Raw genomic sequence first — 19,087 nt, 5'->3', positions numbered from 1 at the left:
TTTTTTTTTTTTGAGACAGAGTCTCGCAATGTCGCCTGGGCTGGAGCACAGTGGCATGATCTTGACTCACTGCAACCTCTGCCTCCCCAGTTCAAGCGATTCTCCTGCCTCGGCCTCCCTGAGTAGCTGGGATTACAGGCACCCACAACCATGCCCAGCTACTTTATTGTATTTTTAGCAGAGACGGGGTTTCGCCATGTTGGCCAGGTTGGTCTGGAACTCCTGACCATGTGATTCGTTTGCTTTGGGCTCTCAAAGTGCTGGGATTACACACGTGAGCCACCATGTCCAGCTGGTCTTCAGTAATTTTTAAAAGCTGAAAAGTGGGCCAGGCATGGTGGCTCAGGCCTATAATGCCAGCACTTTGGGAGGCCGAGGCGGGAGGATTATTTGAGGTCAGGAGTTTGAGAGCAGCCTGACCAACATGGTGAAACCCTGTCTCTACTAAAAATACAAAAATTAGCCAGGCGTGGTGGTGGGTGCCTGAAATCCCAGCTACTCAGGAGGCTAAAGCAGAGAATAGTTTGAACCGGGAGGCAGAGATCACGCCACTGTACTCCAGCCTGGGCGACAGAGTGAGACTCCGTCTCAAAAAAAAAAGAGCTAGTTGGGCGTGGTGGCTCATGCCTATAATCCCAGCACTCCAGCACTTTGGGAGGCTGAGTGGGCAGATCACCTGAGGTCAGAAGTTCGAGACCAGCCTGGCCAACATAGCGAAACCCCATCTCTACTAAAAACACAAAAACTAGCTGGGCATGATGGTGAGTGTCTGTAATCCCAGCTACTCCGAGCCTGAGGCAGGAGAATTGCTTGAACCTGGGAGGCGGAGGTTGCAGTGAGCCCAGATCGTGCCATTGCACTCTAGCCTGGGCGACAAAAGTGAAACTCTATCTCAAAAAAAAAAGAAAAAACGTTTAAGAATTACTGCTCAGTCTGGGCGAGGTAGCTCACGCCTGTAATTCCAGCACTCTGGGAGGCTGAGGCCGGCAGATCTCGAGACCATCTTGGCCAACATGGTGAAACCCCATCTCTACTAAAAATACAAAAAATTAGCTGGGTGCGGTAGCACGTGCCTGTAGTCCCAGGTATTCGGGAGGTTAAGGCAGGAGAATCGCTTGAACTTAGGAGGCAAAGGTTGCAGTGAGCCGAGATAGTGCCACTGCACTCCAGCCTGGTGAAAGAGGGAGAATCTGTCTCAAAAAAAGAAAAGAAAAGAAAAAAAAGAACTACTGCTCTAGCTTATTTCAGCTTACCCTCTGACCTTCAATTTAGATGTTATTTATTTATTTATTTTGGAAGCTTTTCCTGACCAGCTGGCTTGGACGTAGGCTCCCTTAATAATCCTCTTCAGCTAGTACTAGCAGCTCTTTTCAAGGCCATTGTATTTTTTAAAAAATAATGGTTTTACTAAGATAATTAGCATATACTACTCACCTCTTTAAAATATATAATTTTTAGTGTATTCATATAGCTGTGCAACCATCACCAATCAATTTTAGAGCATTTTCATCACTTCCAAAAGGAACTCTGTACTCATCAGCAGTCACTCCCCATTTTCTCCCTAATCCTTCAGCCCTAGTAGTAGTCTGGAGCAGTAGCTCACTAATGTTGCTGTGAACATTAGTGTACATGCTTTTGTTATATGTTTTATTTTTATTTTTAGAAACAGAGTATATTGGTCTGTTCTCACATTGCTGTAAAGAGCTGCCTTAGACTGGGTAATTCATGAAGAAAGAGTTTTAATTGACTCATAGGTCTGCAGGCCTAACAGGAAGCATGACTGGAAGGCCTCAGGAAACTTAACAATCATGGACCAAGGCAAAGGGGAAACTAGCACCTTCTTCACATGAGAGCAGGAGAAAAAGAGAGTGAAGGGGAAAGTACTACCCACTTTTAAGCAACCAGATCTCGTGAGAACTCATTCACTATATCAAGAACAGCAAGGGGAAAATCTGCCCCCATTATTCAATCACCTCCCACCAAGTCCCTCCCCCAACACTGGGAATTACAATTGGACAGGAGATTTGGGTGGGGACACAGAGCCAAACCATATCACAGGGTCTCACTGTGTTGCCCAGGCTAGAATGCTATAATAGCTCACTGTAATCTTGAACCCTAGGCCTCAAGGCATCCTCCTGCCTTGGCCTCCCAAAGTGCTGGGATTACAGGCATGTGCCACTGAGTCTGGAATGGATATATGTTTTCAACTGTCTTGGGTATATACCTAGGAACGAAATGTCTGGGTCTTATGGTGACTTTATGTTTTACAGTTTTGGGAACTGACAGCCAGTTTTTCAAAACATTTTTGTTTTTTGAGACAGGGTCTTGCTATGTTGCCCAGCCTATAGTGCATTGACTTTTCACAGGCTTGATCATAGCATAGCACACTGAAGCTTCCACCACCTGGCCTCAAGGGATCCTTGTGCCTCAGCCTCCCAAGTAGCTAGGACTATAGGCCAGTGCTACCATGCCTAGCCTAAAGCATTTTATATTCCTACTAGCAGGGTATAAGGGTTCTAATTTCTCCATACCCTTGTCAACACTTGTTATTTTCTCTCTTTTTGAACATAGCCCTTCTAGTGGGTATAAAGTGGTATCTCCTTGTTTTTTTTTTTTTTTTTTTTTTTTTTTGGGACGGAGTCTCACTCTGTCACCCAGTCTCAAGCTGGAGTGCAATGGTGTGATCTCAGCTCACTGCCGCTTCCTCTGTCTCCCAGGTTCAAGCGATTCTCCTGCCTCAGTCTCCCGAGTAACTGGGATTACAGGCCTGCGCCACCATGCCTGGCTAGCTTTTGCATTTTTAGTAGAGATGGGGTTTCACCATGTTGGCCAGCCTGGTCTCCAACTCCTGACCTCAAGTGATCTGCCTGTCTTGGCCTCCCAAAGTGCTGGGATTATAGGTATGAACCACTGCACCTGATCTTTTTGTTTGTTTGTGTTTTTTTTTGAGACAAGGTCTCACTCTGTCGCCCAGGCTGGAGTGGAGTGGGATGATCTTGGCACACTGCAACATGTTGCCCAGGCTGGTCTTGAACTCCTGGGCTCAGGAGATCTGCCCACCTGGGCCTCCCAAAGTGCTGGGATTATAGATGTGAGCCATGGTTCCCGGCCTCCTTGTGTTCTTTTTTTTTTCCTTTTTTTTTCAAGATGGAGACCAAAACAACAACAGCAACAAAAACAAAAAACAAAACAGTCATTCTTTTGCATGTGGATGTCTAGTTGTGCTAGTACCAATTGTTGAAAAGACTGTTCTTTCACCATTGATTTGTCTTGGTGTTTTTGTTGATGTAAATGTGAGGGTTATTGATTTATTTCAGGATTCTCAATTGTATTTGTTTATATTCTTATCCTCCATGAGTATGCCCGTAGGGCCACTGTTTGTGCCAGTAGGGCCATTGTGCTTTACAGAAGAAATTTAAGAAAAATCATTTTTTTCATTAAAAGTCATGTTTACTAATCTAGCATCATAATTCCAGTCTTAGAACCTCCCATGCAGTTGGAAAGGGAATATGTGAAGAGGTGAGAATGTTGGGAGATGTAGGGTAGTTCTCAAATTGAGGCCCCATTTTGCTTGCTCTAAAGCCAAAAACACAGGTTCTAGCAAAGAAGAGGAGCCCAGCGGCTGGAGATGAAAACAAAAGCTTTTGGTTCAGATGGTAAAGGAGGCCCTCAAGAGCAGTAGAATCAGTGTATCTGGAAGGCAGTGCTGGAAGCATTCTCATGAAGTAGGGGGTTTCTTCTTGGCATCCAAGTCCTTTTTAATTTCTTCAAGTTTTTTAGCCAGGTTTGGTATGTCATAGTTCTGAGCCAGATACATTCAGGAACTGGAACATGATGTTGGTGGGAGGGCCAGGAGGGCGCAAAGGGCTGCTACAGCTCGCGGGGGGCCGGTCCGAGCCTGCCTCCCCATGCGCGGGGCGCGGAACTGCACCCCCACCTCCTTTTTTTTGAGTCGGAGTTTCGCTCTGGTCGCCCAGGCTGGAGTGCAATGGCGTGGATCTCGGCTCACTGCAATCTCCGCCTCCCGGGTTCAAGCGATTCTCCAGCCTTAGCCTCCCTAGTAGCTGTGATTATAGGCGTCAGCCACCATGCCCGTCTAATTTTTGTATTTTTAGTAGAGACGTGGTTTCACCGTGTTGGCCAGGCTGGTCTCGAACTCCCGATCTCTGGTGATCCGCTCTCGGCCTCCCAAACTGTTGGGATTACAGGCGGAAGCCACAGCGCCCTGCCAAGAAGAATCATTCTTTAACCTTAACTCAAAGCAACCAATTCAAGGGTTGGAATTACCCACCCCCTATTTAGAACTTTCAGTAGCGGTCTTCAGCATCAGTGGCCATCAAGACTGTGTTGGATCGTTGATTTCTTGTTTTAAATCACGGTCATGTGTTAGGCAAGGGTGCTGGTTAACGGAAAATGTTAGTTCTAGAGCTGGAAGTACTGGCATTCAAATAAACATATTTGGGGGTGGGAGGTTGATGAGCAAGGCTGGGAGGAGACAAAAGAAGTATCCCGGCTCAGTCGTCAGAGACGCGCAAGGTGTAATGGAGAGAGGAATCTAGGCTGTGAGAGTGGCTCCAAACATTGAGACATGGAGCCAGGACTTTTGCTCCTGGGGGATGGCCCTAGTACTGATGCGCTGGACCTGGTCCTTGAAAGAGCCGACAAAACTGCCGTTCACCCGCGCGACCACCGGCAAAGCAGCTCCATAGCTCGCCCCTCCTCTTGGCCGCTCCCCCACCCATTTTCCCGCCTTGTCTTTCCTCTCTTCTCTCCCTCCTCCCTGCGCGTAGCGGAAGTGACGAGGGGCGTAGCGGAAGTTACTGCAGCCGCGGTGTTGTGCTGTGGGGAAGGGAGACGGATTTGTAAACCCCGGAGCGAGGTTCTGCGTACCCGAGGCCGCTGCTGTGCGGAGACCCCCGGGTGAAGCCACCGTCATCATGTCTGACCAGGTACCGGGCTGGGAGCCATCCAACGGCGGTGGCCAGGGCCTTCCCTGCAGGTCTGCCTGCCGCTAGGCTGGGGTCGGGGATGGAGGCGGGGGAGGGGAGCGCGGAATGGGGGAGGGGGCGGCCGGTGGGGACTGGGCAGGCGAGGGAGGGGAGCCGACTAGGGCCAGAGGTGCCGGGGCCTGCTGCGGGGCTCCCGGAGCCGCCCGCCCCTCTCCGGGCTCGCTCATCACCCCCTGTACCCCAAAGCCTCTGGTCGCGGCCTCCCTCATGTCGTCCCACTTCTTTCTCCCGGGTCGACCAGGTGCAGAGCCCCTCTTCCACCTCCCTGAGAGGGTCCCTGGAGAACCCGTCCATCTCCCTCCAGAGGACTGATCGCAGAAGCAGGGCCCTAGGCCTCAGTTATGTAACGGGAGAGAATCCCTGACTGGGAGGCTCCGTGGCCCTGAGAAGCGGCTGGACTCTCCACTTTGTGCTTCTTCGTCGGGAGGGCGTGGGGCGGCGAGGGAGGGAGACGTCCGATGTTGTTGGGAATCCTGCCTCCGTTCGGATTGGAGCGAGGGCAAGGATGCCGCTGCTCTTCTCTGAGTCTTTTTCCGTGTCGGGGTGCAGAGCTGTCGCCTCTTTACTGTACTTTCCCGTTTCTTACTCGGGATTGGTTCATCCTAGCTCTCCCGTTGTAAGAGAGCATTTAAAATAACCAGGAAAGAAAATAGAACTAAACTGCTACAGCAACAAAAAGCATCTCACCTGGGCATTAACCTGAAGCAGGCTCATATTTTTGAGGAAAAGCATAGGAAAACTTTGTGTATGTAGAGTAGTTGCAGAAAGTTGCCTGGTAAGGCAAAGTGCTCCAGCTCACTGTTAGTATCAATAATTTACTTGGGATTTGCACTTAATCAGGAGTGATCGATTTTCCCTAAGCTTTTCTTCCTCATCCTGTTCTAATTAACCACCTTTATGGCTAGTTTTTAATTCATAAAGTTTTTGTCTGGTCTTTTGTTTGCTCAGACGACTTTGACTTTTCTTTTTTTTTTTTTGAGACGGTGTCTCGCCAGGCTGGAGTGCAGTGATGCGATCTTCACTCACTGCACCCTCCGCCTCCTGGGTTCAAGCAATTTTCGGGCCTCAGCCTCCCGAGTAGCTGGGATTACAGGCACGCACCACCACACCCAGCTACTTTTTGTATTTTTAGTAGAGACAGCATTTCACCATATTGGCCAGGCTGGTCCCGATCGCCCGACCTTGTGATCCGCCCGCCTCGGCCTCCCAAAATGTTGGGATTACAGGCATGAGCCACTGAGCTCCCCCGACTTTGACTTTTTCCATTATTTTTGGACTTTTATTCGTTTAGTGGTATTCAGAAAACTATTTTTCATTCAACTCCATGATGTACTTGAACTTTTAAATTTAACACACCTATTCCCTTGGCTTTTAACCCAGTTTTGTACCATTTGGTGAGAGCAAGTGAGGGTTTTGCAGATTTGTACTATTGTACAAAATGTACACTTAACATTTTAAAGCTTAACCCTAATCTAGATTGATTTTGGATGGATCTACTTACTAATAATCTAGATTAATTCCCAAATTAATCTAGCATTATAAGTGTTTCCCTAGGTAGTTGTTTTGGTTACTAGGAAGAGAGGTATAGGTGTAAATGCTTAGTTTCATCATCCTTTTATTTTGCTTCTCAGAAGCGTCTAGGAAGCATTTTGAAATTTATTGTAGACTGATGAAAGAGCAACATAAATAATTATAAAATGTAGACTTTATTGCTCCATTTTGAAGTCAGGTCATTTAAGAGAGACATAAAGAAATGAGGGACCTAGGATACAAATACATTCTTTTATTTCATGTTCATACTAGGACATTATTTGTCTTTTTCACTGTCATTCTTTTATGAGTGTTCAATGGGCATTTCTAGAAACTAACATGACTTGTGATAACAAAACAAATTAAATGTGGAAGCAGATGTGAAAATCCAGCTGTTTTTATTAAGCCAGACATTAAAGAGATTTGCAAAAAAGTGTAACAGTTCCACTCTTTCATTAATTTTGTTTTGAAAACTGTTTTCAATAAAAATATGTATTTGTTAACATATAACAGGTTTGTTGGTATTTTAAAATGAATTAATATTTAAGACATTTCCCAGTTTTCAGTGTTTAATACTGGAAACATCAATAGATGTAACCAACCTAACAAAAGCTTTATGGGATTCTAAATAAATTTAAGTGTAAGATTCCTGAGAACAAAAAGTTTGAGAATTGTTGCTGTAGGCTGATTGACCAACATCATTATTAATAATTAGGACTCGCCAGGCGCGGTGGCTCATGCCTGTAATCCCAGCACTTTGGAAGGCCAAGATGGGGGGATCACGAGGTCAGGAGTTCGAGACCAGCCTGACTGACATGGTGAAACCCTGTCTCTACTAAAAATACATAAATTAGCCGGGTGTGGTGGTGCGTGCCTGTAATCCCAGCTACTCAGGAGGCTGAGGCAGGAGAACTGCTTGAACCCAGGAGGCGGAGGTTGCGGTGAGCAGAGATCACACAATTGCATTCCAGCCTGGGCGACTGAGTGAGACTCTGTTTAAAAAAAAAAAAAAAAAAAAACCCAGTACATTGGCCGGGTGCAGCAGCTCACACCTGTAATCCTAGCACTTTGGGAGGCCGAAGTAGGGGAGGATTGCTTGAGCCCAGGAGTTTGAGACCAGCCTGGGCAACATAGAGAGACATCGTCTCTACAAAAAATAAAATTAGTCGGGCATGGTGGCCTGTACCTGTAGTCCCAGCTACTCAGGAGGTTGACATGGGAGGATCACCTGAGCCCGGGAAGTCGAGGTTGCAGTGAGCTAAGATCATGCCACTGTACTCCAGCCTAGGTGATAGAGACCCTGACTCAAAACAAACAAGATCCAGTACAAGTTCAGTGTCGAGTGCTAAAGACTTAGAGTTATGAAGCTGAACCCTTAATCTTAAGAGGTTTATAAGCGAGAGCAAGAATCTCCAAATCCTGCACTGTTTAATATCAGCATGAGACTAAACCACTGTCCTAAAAAGACAACCTTAATTTGAATCAAGTTATTTTAGAGTGATGTATTTTCTGAGGCACCTCTCAGAAGGTTATTGTCTGGTGCCAAAATAGTGAAATTGAGTAATAAGGTTGAAATCGGTGGACATTAAATACACACAAGACTTCAATTGCTGGGTTCTCCATTGATTAATGAAAAATGATTGTTTTTGGAATTTGAGTGAAACACTTCTTAATGGCTGAGTAGGGTGACTTACGCCTATAATCCCACCACTTTGGGAGACGGAAGTGGGTGGATCACTTGAGGTCAGGACTTTGAGACCAGCCTGGCCGACATAACTAAAGCTTGTCTTTACTAAAAATACAAAAATTAGCTGGGCCTGGGGGCTCATGTGTGTAATCCCAGCTACTTGGAAGTCTGAGGTGGGAGGATTGCTTGAGCCCAGGAGGTGGAGGTTGCAGTGAGCCGAGATCATGCCACTGCATTCCAGCCTGGGGGAGAGAGAAAAAAAGTGTGTCAAAAAAAAAAAAAAAAAAAAAAGGAAAGGAAAAAAAACCAAAAAACTTTTTTTTTTTTTTTTGAGATGGAGTCAAAAAATTGGCTACCACGCTCGGCTAATTTTTTTGTATTTTTAGTAGAGACAGATTTTCACCATATTGGCCAGGCTGTCTCGAACTCCTGACCTTGTGATCCACCTGCCTCAGCCTCCCAAAGTGCTGGGATTACAGGCCCGGCAAAAAACAACAACAACGAACCCACTTCTTTATAATTTTAACAATTCCAACATCATCTAATAGATTTGTGTACCATTATTAAATAATCCTTTAAAACAAGTTCTAAACCTAAGGCCCATAGATCATGAAGACTGAAAGTTTGCTTACGTTATATGGAGTGTTTTGTGAGTATCTGTGCATTTTTTTTTTTTTTTTTTTTTAAGATAGAGCATTGCTCTATTGCCCAGGCTGGAGTGCAGTGTGGTGTGATCTCGGTTACTGCAACCTCTGCCTTCCGGGTTCAAGCGGTTCTCCTGCCTCAGCCTCCCTAGTAGCTGGGATTATAGGCACATACCACCACACCGGGCTAATTTTTGTATTTTTTGTAGAGATGGGGTTTCACCAGGCTGGTCTTGAACTCCTGACCTCAGGTGATCTACCTGCCTTGGCCTCCCAAAGTGCTGGGATTACAGGTGTGAGCCCGGCCATATTCTTTTTTTTTTTTTTTAATAGGAGAAAGGACCCATAGTCTCATCAGGGGTACGTGATTCCTCAAAATGGTTAAGGACCATCCTTTAACCAGTAGCAGAAATCTGATTCGGTGTTTTCCTTTAGCCCAGTCTCACAGAACCAGAAGCTTAATATCGAAAGGATAAGTGTAATTTGTACAAATATTTTCCCCTTCCTCCTTTCTGATATTTGAGTTTATAGTGTTTCTTTTTTATATCAAAATCATCAAAGGTAGCTTGGTTAGCACTTCAGTTCAGGTCTGTTAATTGTAGCAATTGGATGACTGATTTGCTCCACTCTAACTGAATCTGTATTAACACCCCAGAAAGAGAGATTGAATGATTTCCTTTTATCTTTAGTCAAGGATTTGGAAGCATTGTGTAATTCTGATTATCGGATACATTACCTCAAAATTTTGTGACTTAAAACAACAGACATTTATTTGGCTCATAAATCTGCAGTTTGGACAGGGCTCTGTGGGTTAGACTCATCTCTGCTTCTAGGTGTGTGGCGCCTCAGCTGAGATGACTCAAGTGACTGGGGCCTGGAACAGCTAGGGGTGGGGTGGGATGAGACTGGATGGGGCAAGTGTCTCCATACAGTCTCAAAGCCTTTCTTAGTGGTTTCATCATGTGTTCTCAGCATAGAGACCCCAGGGAATTCAGACTTACAGCTCAGGGATCACAGAGAATAGGTGTTCCAAGAGAACCTGGGTAGAAATAGCAAGGCTCCTACAACCTAGCCTTGGAAGTCACTTCTGTATTCTGCTGGCCGTTCAAATCACTAAGGTCAGCCAGATTCAAGGGAAAGGCATTTATTTAGACACTGTTTCTCAATGGGAGGAGTAACAAAGAATTTGCAGTTATCTTTAATCTACATTAAATTTTCCTGCCATGATAGTATTATTACCTGCAGTGCTCTATATAACTCCCTGCTATTGATTTTTACTGATTTTAGAAATTCTTTGCTTGAGGTAGCAGGAGAATGTGATGAACTGGTTGTGTATTAAGACGGAGTCTCACTCTGTTGCCAGGCTGGAGTGCAGTGGCATGATCTTGGCTCAATGCAACCTCTGCCTCCTGGTTGAAGTGATTCTCCTGACTCAGCCTCTCAAGTAGCTGGGATTACAGAAGTGTGCCACCATGTCCGGCTAGTTTTTGTATTTTTAGTAGTGATGGGGTTTCCCATGTTGGACAGGCTGGTCTTGAACTCCCGACCTCAAGTGATCTGCCTGCCTTGGCCTCCCAGAGTGCTGGGATTACAGGCATGAACTACCGCGTTGCCAGTTATTTGCATTCCAGGTGTCTTTTCTCCATTACATCAGGCTTTATTCATCCTTTTTTCCCTGTAGTGCTTAGCACATTGAGTGGATAATTAGTAAAAAATTTTTAAAGGAGAGTGGCCAGATTCATTCAACAGATGTTTATTGAATGTCACAGTGTTCACAGCACGATTCTAGGCCCTAGAATTGGAAGGTCGCCTCAAAAACATGAAACAGCAGGTACCTTCCTCCTCCTTTTTCAGTCCTCTTGATGATGTTTTGTTATTGAGGCAGGGTTGGTTGCCATGGAATCGTTTTTCTCTTAGGATATTTCTGCATACCTTCTTCACCTTTACTTTTGTTAGCAATAGACCTGGTAACTTTATCTCTGAAGTTGAATCATGTACTTCTTCCAGAACATTGGGATTGTTAAGGACAATTTTTTTTTTTAAATGAAAGGTCTCACATATTTATTACTGAACCTAGCCAATCAACGGGTTCATAACAGATTCAGAGAGAAAAAATATATTCCCAATAAAACATGTCCAACTCTTCAGATAGTGGTGACATTTTCAGTTCGATATGGTAACATGATTGTGACCTTCAGACAGCATTAAGTATGTTGTATCATGTAATTCCTTATAGACCCAGCTTGGTTCTTCTCCAGTGTCTCCTTTTGGAGTTTTACCTGTTACCAGTTTTCATCTGAATCCACTGGGGAATGGGACGATTTTGCTTTTGTTTCTTGACCAGAAATCACTTAACCTTGAAAGTCTTGTGAGAAGACATGCAAGAAATGGAGTCAAGCACACACCACGATGGCGGATAAAGCAAGAGAGGCTGATAATCTTTTTTTTTTTGAGAAGGAGTCTCGCTCTGTTGCCCAGTCTGGAGTGCAGTGGTGCCGTCTTGACTCACTGCAACTTCCGCCTCCCAGGTTCAGACGATTCTCCCGCCTCAGCCACTCCAAGTAGCTAGGATTACAGGCACCCGCAATCATGCCCAGCTAATTTTTGATCTTTGTAGAGATGAGATTTCACCGTGTTGGCTAGACTGGTCCTGAACTCTTGACCTCAGGTGATCTGCCTGCCTTGGCCTTGAAAAGTGCTGGGATTACAGGCATGAGCCACTGCACCTGGCCCAGTTAATTTTTTATTAAGACATCTTTAGCATTCCATTTTGGAATTCCCTGAAGTGATTTTTTAACAGAAGATACATAATGCTGATATTCTATTTAATTTAATTAATTTTTTTGAGATGTAGTTTCGCTCTTGTTGCCTAGGTTGAAGTGCAATGGCGCAATCTTGGCTCACCACAACCTCCGCCTCCTGGGTTCAAGCGATTCTCCTGCCACAGCCTCCTGAGTAGCTGGGATTACAGGCATGTGCTACCATGTCCGGCTAATTTTCTTTTTTTCTTGAGACGGAGTCTCGCTCTATCACCCAGGCTGGAGTGCAATGGCACGATCTCGGCTCACTGCTACCTCCGCCTCCTGGTTTTAAGCCTTTCTCCTGCCACAGTCTCCTGAGTAGCTGGGATTACAGGCGCACACCACCACGCCTGGCTAAGTTTTTGTATTTTTAGTAGAGATGGGGTTTCACCGTGTTAGCCAGGATGGTCTCGATCTCCTCACCTCATGATCCGCCTGCCTCTGCCTCCCAAAGTGCTGGGATTACAGGCGTGAGCCACTGCGCCCGGCTAATTTCATTTTTTTTTTTTTTTTTTTTTTACTAAAGATGGGGCTTCTCCATGTTGGTCAGGCTGGTCTAGAACTCCCGACCTCAGGTGATCTGCCCTCCTTGGCCTCCCAAAGTGCTGGGATTACAGGCGTGAGCCACTGCGCTTGCCCTGCCTGGCTGATACTCTGTTTCTTTAAGAGTCATGGGGAAAAGTTCATACAGATACTGTTATTGAGCACCTTTGTTTTACAGTTTAAAATTTGGATAATTCCTGCAACATGACTATGTTTACTTAAAGATACATTGTATTGGTTATATTTTTTGGCTCTTTTTGCATTCAGTTGCCTTTTCTGAGCTAATGAGGATCTGAAGGAAAAGACCTGAAGGAAGGAAGGAAGGAAGGGGGTGGAGTTTTGTTTGCTGGGCTGGTTGTTCTCAATATCTAGGGCCAGTTATTTTTAAAGGTTTTACCAAAGAGTAATATACCTACAAAAAAGTGCACAAGAGTGTATGGTTTGCTGAATTTTCACAAACTGAACACATCCATGCAGCCAGCTCTCAGATGAAGAACCGCTGTACTGACTTAACAAGTAGAATAGTTTTGTCTGTTTTTTATACAGCATGACATTTTATAAGTGAAATCATACAGTATGTACCTGTTTATGTTGGTTCTTTTGCCCAGCACTGTTTAGAGGTTCATTCATTATTACTGTATATAGCTGTATGTTATTAAATCTCATTGTTGTATTGGCATTCCATTGTGTGGAATGCAATACACTCAATTTACTTATTCATTCTGCTTTTGATGCCCATTGAGGAATTTTCTAGTGCTTGTTTTTAATGTGAGCCAAATCGATACCTTTTTTATAGCACCTTCTATTTCAGGTTTACTTTTGGGCTGAATAACAGAAAATCTGATTTATTGTAGGTTAAACAAGTTTTTTTTTTTTCTTTTTCTCGTAAAACAAGAAGTGTAGACAAAAGTAGTGTAGGGCTGATGTGGTAGCTCCACAGTGCCTTCATATTATTTTCTTCTCCATCCTTAACAGCCAGCCGTCTTTCACTCTGGTGCTTGTCTACTTGTGGGCATTAAAAAGCTACTTTGTGTTCCAGACAGGAGAAAAGGGAGAAGCAAAGGGAAAAAGTATGTCACTTTATATCTCTTTGGCCAAAACAGCTATAAAAGAAGCTGGGAAATACGTTTTTTATCTGGGTAAATTTAGGTTTCCCTTTGTAAGGAAGAAAGGGAAAATAGATACCAGATGGGTAATTAACAGTGTCTGTCATACTTCCAAGTCTGTTTGCTGGTACTTTTGGATGCAATCAAACTGGTTTGTTCTAGGCTTAGCATAGGTCTAGACTCAAAGCGTAAGGTTTACACAACCAGTAAAATTTTTAGTTATAGTTTTTAGTTCCTGAGAAGCTATTTGTGCATGACTAGTGTTTAACTACCATTCAGGGTTGAATGTAAGTATTCAGAGGCCCAATGTGTTGACAGCTTTGACCTAAACCTTGAAGTTACACACTTAAATCTGGTCAGTTCTGTTCTAAATCTCTAGTACCATCTTATTAAGTTTGAACATATGCAGCACGAAGATGAAAATATACATGTATTTTTGTGTTTTTAGAATTGTGGGCCAGGTGCAGTGGCTCATGCCTGTAATCCCAGCACTTTGGGGCTGAGGCGGGCGGATTGCCTGAGCGCAGGAGTTCGAGACCAGCCTGGGCAACGTGGTGAAACCCTGTCTCTACCAAAAAATACAAAATTTAACTGGGTGTGGTGGCGTGCGCCTGTAGTCCCAGCTACTCTGGAGGTGGAGTTTGCAGTGAGTCGAGATCGTGCCACTGCACTCCAGCCTGGGTGACAGAGCAAGACTCTGTCTCTAAAATAAATAAATAAATAAATAAATAAATAAATAAATAAATAAATAAATAAATAAATAAAAAAAATGGAATTGTGGTAAATTATTTAAGTATGAGGGAAGTGACTTTACTGTAATTCTGAGTATTTCCCTTTTAATAATGGGTGCATTAGAATTATCCTGTTTAATCCTTTTTGAACTTTCTTCATTAAGAAATAAAATACACTGATACATATAGAATTTGTTTGAAGCTTGGAGTGATTTTTTTTTTTTTTTTTTTTTGAGACAGAGTCTTGCTCTGTTGCCCAGGCTGGAGTGCAGTGGTGCGATCTCGGCTCACTGCAAGCTCCGCCTCCTGGGTTCACGCCATTCTCCTGCTCCCAAGGGTCTGGGACTACAGGCGCCTGCCACCACGCCCAGCTCATTTTTTGTATTTTGTAGTAGAGAGGAGTGCAGTGGCGTGATCTTGACTCACTGCAAGCTCTGCTTCCTGGGTTCGGGCCATTCTCCTGCCTCAACCTCCCCAGTAGCTGAGACTACAGGTGTCCGCCACCACTCCCGGCTAATTTTTTGTATTTTTAGTAGAGATGGGCTTTTACCATGTTAACCAGGATGGTCTCGATCTCCTGACTTTGTGATCCACCTGCCCTCCCACAGTGCTGGGATTATAGGCGTGAGCCACCATGCCTGGCTTTTTTTTTTTTTTTTCCCGAGACGGAATTTCCGTTCTTGTTCCCCAGGCTGAAGTGCAATGGTACAATCTCGGCTCACCGCAACCTCTGCCTCCTGGGTTCAAGCGATTCTCCTGCCTCAGCCTCCCTAGTATCTGGGATTACAGGCATGCGCCACCATGCCTGGCTAATTTTGTATTTTTAGAAGAAACGGGGTTTCTCCATGTTTGTCAGGCTGGTCTTGAACTCCTGACCTCAGTGATCCACCTGCCCTGGCCTCCCAAAGTGCTGGGATTACAGGCGTGAGCCACTGTGCCCAGCCAGGGCTTTTTCTTTTAACATGACCAATATACTCTTGTCACACCTTAAAAAATGAACAGATTTGTTAATATCATCAAATAAGAGTAAATGCATTTTTTATTTGTTGTTGGGTTTTCCTACAGTCCCTCCTCTTTCAATGAGAATGAGCAATCCAGCCGGGAGCGGTGGCTCATGCCTGTAATCCCAGCACTTTTCGGAGGCTGAGGTGGGCAGATCACCTGAGGTCAGGAGTTCGAGACCAGCCTGGCCAACATGGCAAAACCCTGTCTCTACTAAAAATACAAAAATTAGTCAGGTGTGGTGGCCTGTGCCTGTAATCCAGCTACTCAGGAGGCTGAGGCAGGAGAATCGCTTGAACCCGGGAGGCAGAGGTTGCAGTGAGTTGAGATCACGCCACTGTACTCCAGCCTGGGCGGCAGAGCAAGACTCCATGTCAAAAAAAAAAAAAAAGAAAAAGAAAAAAGCAATCCTTGTGCAGCTGGGTCCGTGACACATTGGCAGTAGTTAAGTGTGATGCTCTGTCCCTGTGACTGAATTGTCACTGTACTGACTACCAGAGTGCTTTTTTTGGCATGATCTCGGCTCACTGCAACCTCCACCTCCCAGGTTCAAGTGATTCTTGTGCCCCAGCCTCCCAAATAGCTGGGATTACAGGTGTGCACCACCACCACTTATTTTTAGTAGAGATGGGGTTTTGTCATGTGCGGCCAGGCTGCTCTTGAACTCCTGGCCTCAAGTGATCTGTCTGCCTTGGCCTCCCAAAGTGCTGAGATTACAGAAGTGAGCCACTGCGCCCGGCCTCTAGAGTGCTTTTAAGCAAAGGTCTTATTCTTTTGACTTTGAAATAGCATAATAAAACCCTCCTCATGAATATTGTACATTTGAAAATGAGGACTATTGTGTTTTCCATATCTTTTGCAGTCTAAGAGGCTTTCAGTTCTCTCTTTGATCCTGTATATTCACTTAATCTTTCCATCACCCATTTCTTCTGCTTTGGGGCTGAGTATCCTTTCTAACCAAATCACCCAGCTCTCTTTGGTGTTCTCTTTTCTTTGATGACCTAGTGTCCCGGACTCAGAGATGAATGCTTTCACTGTTTTGTAACCAGCGTGTCATACCGTTCTGTATTGGCTGCTTTTTGCAAGGAAGAGAAGGAAAGACAGCATACAAAAGACACTGAGCTCGTTGGAGACAAACTTCGGCGTTTTTTTATACAGGATCTTCTCATTTTCAAGGCTGGTTTGTCAAAAAGAGAGAAGGTGAAAAACTTGATGACTGCCTTAAGCAAGCATGAGGCCATTAAACAAGTGGTACAGGTGATTGTTATTATAGTGGTTAAGAATTAGGACGACATCACCAAATGGAGTGTCTAGGGAAAGTGGCAGCTTATTTTTGGAAATTTAAAATCCAAAACTTTTAAATCCAGTTGTTCACATATTCTTATGAAATGTAGGTGAATTATCTCTTATTCTCAACTGTGAATGCAAAAAACTGAAAAGATCTGTTTGAACTGACTGTTGTATACAGAAGTATGACGCATGAGTAAGATTCTGTGATACACAGAAAATAGTGCTGTCAATCTTACTTATTCAACAAACGTTTAAAAATTGCTTAGTATTTGTTTGGCACTACAGAAGTTAGAGAGGTGAAAAAACTTGGACCCTCCGCTTGTAAACTTGTAGGGAAGACAAGACATACAAACCTGTCACAGAAAACTGTTTAATAAGAATATTGAGTATCTTCAAAGTACCAGGCTCTGTGCTTGACCGGAAATACAAAGAAGAGTAAGGCATGCCAATAAGAAACTGAAATCTGAGGCCGGGCGCGGTGGCTCAAGCCTGTAATCCCAGCACTTTGGGAGGCCGAGACAGGCGGATCACAAGGTCAGGAGATCGAGACCATCCTGGCTAACATGGTGAAACCCCGTCTCTACTAAAAAATACAAAAAACTAGCCGGGCGATGTGGCGGGCGCCTGTAGTCCCAGCTACTCGTGAGGCTGAGGCAGGAGAATGGCGTAAACCCGGGAGGCGGAGCTTGCAGTGAGCTGAGATCTGGCCACTGCATTCCAGCCTGGGTGCAGAGCGAGACTCCGTCTCAAAAAAAAAAGAAACTGAAATGTGATAGAAGAGACAGATATGCAAACAAATGGTTATGATAGATAAGCAAGCAGTATGGGAACATTTAAGAAGATAATCAGGGAAGTGATGTCTCGGTGGTCATGAGAGGTGAATGGAGTGGGAAAAGGCCTTCTAAGAAGAGGGGGTCAGCATGTACAGAGATAATTGAGATAAGGTAGAGGGTGCCATGTTCCAGGCATTGTAGATAGTTGTGGCTGGAAGATAGGATATTTGCTAACAGAGGGAGGAGAATAAGGTTTCACGGCTAGGCAGTGACCAGCACATGAAGGATCAGTGTATGTCAGCTAAGGAGTTTGAATTTTTTTTTTTCTTGAGACGGAGTCTCCTTCTGTTGCCCAGGTGGGAATGCAATGGGTGATCTTGGCTCACTGCAACCTCTGCTTCCCGGGTTCAAGTGATTCCATGCCTCAGTCTCCTGAGTAGCTGGGATTACAGGCATGTGCCACACACTTGGCTAATAATTTTTGTATTTTTAGTAGAGACGGGGTTTCGCCATGTTGGTCAGGCTGGTGATCCACCCGCCTTGGCCTCCAGAAATGCTGGGATTATAGATGTGAGCCACTGTGCCAGGCCTAGGAGTTTGAATTTACCCCTGAAGATTTTGAGCAGACCAGATTGCATTTTAGAGAGATGGCTCTGGTGACAGTTTGGAGAGAGAATTGAAGGGAGGAAGACTGAGAACGTCAGTTATGCTATTTTAAAAATTAATTATTATTTTTTTTTAGTGACAAGGTCTTGCTCTTTTACTCAGGCTGGAGTGCAGTGGTACAGTCTTGGCTCACTGCAGTCTTGACCTCCCGGGGTCAAATGATCCTTCCACCTCAGCCTCCCAAGAGCTGGTACTACAGGCATGTACCACCACGTCTGGCTAATTTTTGTGTATCCTGTAGAGACAGGGTTTCACCATGTTGCCCAGGCTGGTCTCAAACTCCTGACCTCAAGTGATCCACCTTGGCCTCCCAAAGTGCTGGGATTATGGGCGTGAGCCACTGCACCAGGCCTGTTATATTGTTATAGTGATGTTAATAAGCATCACTGAGTGCCTGAACTAAAGCAGTGGAAGGGAGAGAAAGGGATGGGCTTGAGAGCTAGTAAGAAATAGAATTGTCAGGCCAGGTGCTATGGGTTATGCCTGTAATTTCAGCACTTTGGGAGGCTGAGGCTGAGATGGGAGGATTGCTTGAACCCAGGAGTTTTAAGACCAGCCTGGGCAACGTAGTGAGACCCTGTCTCTAAAACAAAAACAAAAACAAAAAAAACCCAGAATTGTCAGAATGATGAGTCATGTTAAATATGAAGTTTAATGTTTAAAAGCAGAAGAGGAGCCAAAGATGACCCTGGAATTTCTGTTGTTAGCAGCTGATGGTATGGTAACCATTTATTGTAATTGGGAATCCAGGAAGAATTATAATTTGTTTTGATTTTGGTTTTTAGAAAGTGGAGTTAAAACTGACCCAGGAGTTAGAGATAATGATTTGGTTTGGGACACTTTCATATATTGAAGTACCCAAGGATATATTCAGGCACTTGGATAAATGAGTGTGAAACTCATAAAGGTTAGAAGGAGTGATTGAGTTATTAGTATCTGAGAACTAGTTGGAATCATGGGTCACCAGGGAGACAGAGAAAAGCAGAGGATTGAAGACACAGAATTCAGATGAAACCCAGCATTGAAGGAAATTACAGAAATGAAGAGAGAACCTAATCTTGGCAGCCAAAGGTGGAGAGTTTTCAAGGTAAAACTCATCAGTGTTTGTTGTTTGAGTTACAGATGAAATTTGAAAGTGTCTATTGGATTTAGCAATGAAGAGTCCACCTGCTAACCATTGGTGAGGAGAGTGTAAAATGGAATGGTGAGGGCGTAAACCACATTACAATAGGTTGACAGTGAAAGTGGAGATAGCAAAAGCTGAATACTCTTTAAGAAGTTTGATTTTGAAAAAAGGTGAGAACT

At 44.5% G+C, this 19,087-nt stretch overlaps 1 protein-coding gene across 1 annotated transcript in view; it reads left to right on the top strand.

The window, feature by feature from the left end:
• Positions 1–4,788: 4,788 nt before the first annotated feature.
• Positions 4,789–19,087, top strand: part of SUMO1 (small ubiquitin like modifier 1) — a 31,732-nt gene continuing 17,433 nt past the window's right edge. The window contains exon 1 of the mRNA XM_023219084.1: positions 4,789–4,949. Coding sequence (XP_023074852.1) covers positions 4,938–4,949 — 12 coding nt within the window. The 5' untranslated portion in view covers positions 4,789–4,937. The remainder of the gene's footprint in view (positions 4,950–19,087) is intronic.

Source organism: Piliocolobus tephrosceles, chromosome 11 (genome assembly GCF_002776525.5).
Source record: "Piliocolobus tephrosceles isolate RC106 chromosome 11, ASM277652v3, whole genome shotgun sequence".
NCBI classification, from domain to species: domain Eukaryota; kingdom Metazoa; phylum Chordata; class Mammalia; order Primates; family Cercopithecidae; genus Piliocolobus; species Piliocolobus tephrosceles.
Note: the sequence above shows the minus strand (reverse complement) of the source record. Positions and strands in the feature narration are given on the sequence as shown.